Source organism: Lottia gigantea (assembly GCF_000327385.1).
Source record: "Lottia gigantea unplaced genomic scaffold LOTGIsca_2859, whole genome shotgun sequence".
Lineage (NCBI taxonomy): Eukaryota > Metazoa > Mollusca > Gastropoda > Lottiidae > Lottia > Lottia gigantea.
The window spans coordinates 1-3,636 of record NW_008708922.1 but is presented as its reverse complement, the minus strand read 5'-3'; the positions used below and the strand labels follow the sequence as shown (position 1 = coordinate 3,636).

Here is a 3,636-nt window from a genome sequence, read left to right as displayed (position 1 = left end):
CGAGGACCCAGTGGGAGCAAGAGCTCATGCTCTTGATCTCATTGATTCCGTGTACGCCGACCATTTGAAGATCTACACCGATGGTTCCAAGAGTAGTACCGCAACAGGTTACGGTTTGTGCATCCCAGCAAAAGGCATCCGCATCAGTAAAAGGATCCCCCCGCACTGTTCAGTGTTCACAGCAGAACTTTTTGCCATCAGGGACGCGGTAGCATGGCTGTCCGTCAATCACACGGAGCATGCCGCGATTCTATCCGACTCGCTAAGCAGCCTCCAATCTATATTTCCGAAATAAGAAGAATGATCCACAACTACCAAACCAACAACAACCAAAAGATTGAATTAGTATGGGTTCCATCGCACGTCTCCATTCCTGGCAATGATCAAGCAGACCGATGTGCCAAAGAAAGTCTGAGTCTGGAGGATATCGAGCCTGTAGAATACTCCTATTCGGAGTTCTGCAGTATCGTCTCTTCTAGGATCAACCAGAAATGGTCTGACATGTTACGGAACCTCGACACCACAAGATACCAGATTGATCCGAAGATACCAAACCAAACCAAACCAAACCATCCATGTGTAGCCATCTGCAAAGTGGCAACCAGACTCCGGACCAACAACGTACTACGAGACCATCAGTTCAACGCCATTAAATGTCGCTGCGGCCACGTTGCCACAAGGTCGCATGTCCTCATTCAGTGCACTGAACTGAAACCCGCTCGTAAGCCACTATTAGAGTACCTGGAAACCAACGGCATACCACTAACCGTACAGAATGTTTTGGCCCCACCCACGGACCACTGGTATACGATAATGGAACTAGTCTTCCATTTTATAACCAAATCTGTCTAGATAGGCTGTTCTTTCCTCCCTCTTTTTCTCACTTTCTTTTTTTTTCTTTTTTTTTTCTTTTTTTTTTTTTTTTTTTTTTCAGGTCTTCGAGTTTTCCAACAGATAACAGATAATCTAACCAAACCAAACCAAACCAACGACTACCATTCGACTACCAATCAACAAGAAATACCATGATCAGAACGAGTTTGGAAGAATGAAGGAGACCGAGTAACTCACGCCACACCATCCAGGGCCGAGTTTCACCGCCATGTCATTCGACCCGACCAGATCTAACGAAGAATCAACAACCAAACCAACAACACCGAATCATCCAATTTGATCCAATCCAACTACTACGACTACCAACAACTACCTAGTTTGCGATATCAGCATCCGCTGGAAGCGAACGTTAACTTGTCATCTACCTACCTACCAGCAAGATGAAATATGTAATTCCCACAGTGCTTAAGGATTCAGGAAAAGAAATGAAGATCTCGGATAATAGTTGGAAAACTGTTGTAAATTGTGCGCAGAAGTGGATAAACTAGACGGAGAAAGACAAGAGTTGGCCGAACACGAAGTGTCAATTGGGTCTTCATCGAATTTTACCGATTGTTTCTGTTGTAGGGGCCTATCGTTTTGTACACAAGGCTTAATTCATCGATCACAAGTTATTAGTCGACACAAAGCCTCTGACTCAGCTATTTAGATTTTGTTGGGCTTCCCTAATGAAAACATAATAGGCCTATCTTATATTTAGTGAGCCATATTCTAGCTACACATTGCTACTAGTATTTTTCGATATTGTAATTTGCTTATTGATTTTGTATTAATGCTAACTGTCTCAAACTCAAGCAAGTAGTTTGAAACATTTGCTCAAATTGCAATTCAGACCTGTCCTTAAAGATATAGTTCATTTTAGTCAACTGTCCTTGGTCTGCCATATTTGCATCGATCGTGAAAGAAAACAATTCTGTACATTTAGTTGTACACATTGTTTGCTGCATTAGAATCATTAGTATTCATATTAATGTCATTTGTTTTGTAATTTTGCATCAGAAAACCACTTGAAGTAACAAATATGTAAATTATCTCCCTTGTATAATACAAAATATTTTATTATTCTAGGTCTCAAAAGTTAAAGAAGAGGCTTCAGTTAAAGTATCCACAATTGGTCTTTCATTTACCTGCTAAACGCTACAAAAGTGAGCTAGTATTCGTGGAAGATGTTAGACATGTTGAAAAGATACAGTTTTCAAGTGAAACCTGTTGTACTCTTCGGTACGGGTTCAGGAATCATATAATGAAGAAGAATGTCTAGTTAGTTTTATTGATAAGCCATGTTGGAACCGAACTACTTGATTGAGTAGGAATACATTGATTACGTATTATTAGAAAGAGTCATAAACTATTTATAGTAACATAGGATATACCAGAGTATCTATTGACTATTGGTTTAAAGGTATTGTTTACTTAATAATAGTGATACTCTGACAAAACCAACAATTCAACTGGTACTGACACAGAAACCACAGACTCAAGTGAAACACATGTTCATAAACAGTTTGATGACAATACGCTACATTCACTGTACACTGCAGCCTTAGAGTTAAAAGCGGAATTGTATTTATGTAAAGGGTATGAGGTAGTTGGCCTTCTTTGCCTTGTGATTTTAATTTGGAAAGGTTGATGAAGTTACCCATATTAAACTGCTGTCTATTCTTCAGGATATTGTTGTGCTTCGGTCGAAAGGTCGCAAGCATACAGTGAAATCCTTGTCACTCGGTTTAACGTTGCGTCACATAACTGGTTCAAAAAAGGTTATCGACCTTCTGAAAGGATTTGGACACAGTTCGTCACATAAGACTATTGTGCGGTATGATACATCTTTAGCCCAAATGCAATTGAATAAAGGGCCAGTGTTTTTCTGAGAAATTGAATGCCGTGCTGGTTTGGGACAATATCGATTTTAGTGAGGAAACTACTCCAGGTCATAAACGCTCACTGCAGCAATATATATCGAGCCCATCACCAAAGGACCTTGGCTGGAGCATTGCAAATGACCAAATTTCGATCGATGGGATGACATTAGATCCAGCACCAGACACTATATTGAAATATGTTCATTGCAATTGCTCTGGTAAATGTGATACGAAAAGATGTTCGTGTAAATTATCAGATGTTTCCTGTGCAGACTTATGTGGATGCACAGGATGTGTTAATACTGTCAGTACCCTACAGAAATATTTAATAGTGATGAGGGGTCGGATATAGAAGGGAGTGATATTGGGGAATCAGTCTAGGATATGAATTATCAATATTGTGTAAAATATTGTTAAAATGTTGTGTTTTGTATGTTAATTGATCTTTCTTTTTTCAAATTATAATGTTAATTACATGATATATTTTCTTTTTCTGGTTTATTATTAAAATATGTTCTTTGATACCACTTTATTTTGTTTGTTTTCTTGTGATAATATGATGTGTATATTCTGTTATGTCTTGACATTTGTTTCTTCATTTATTTAAAGAACATCCATTTTATTATTTAAATGTATCATATCATTGTTTGTTTTTTATTATACACCAATGGATGTTATTACACATTATATTTTTCTAATGCTTTTTTGAAAGAATTCTCCCTAGCCATATTTTGCATGGATAAACCTTGATATGAGCATTTAATCATTCACTGATACAGTGATTTTTTTCGTATTTCGCAGTCTCTTATGGTGATTAATCGTTTGTAAACGTAAAACGTGATCCATTCACATCTGTTCACGTACGGTTTTAATTAAGATC

At 38.0% G+C, this 3,636-nt stretch overlaps 1 protein-coding gene across 1 annotated transcript; it reads left to right on the top strand.

Annotated features, from left to right (window-relative positions):
* Window positions 1-213: 213 nt before the first annotated feature.
* LOTGIDRAFT_176725 (hypothetical protein) lies at window positions 214-1,029 on the top strand (the record flags this gene model as incomplete). Its single annotated transcript, XM_009056694.1, has 2 exons — window positions 214-721; window positions 935-1,029. The coding sequence occupies 2 exons, from the start codon at window positions 214-216 to the stop codon at window positions 1,027-1,029; spliced, it is 603 nt and encodes a 200-aa protein (XP_009054942.1).
* Window positions 1,030-3,636: the final 2,607 nt, after the last annotated feature.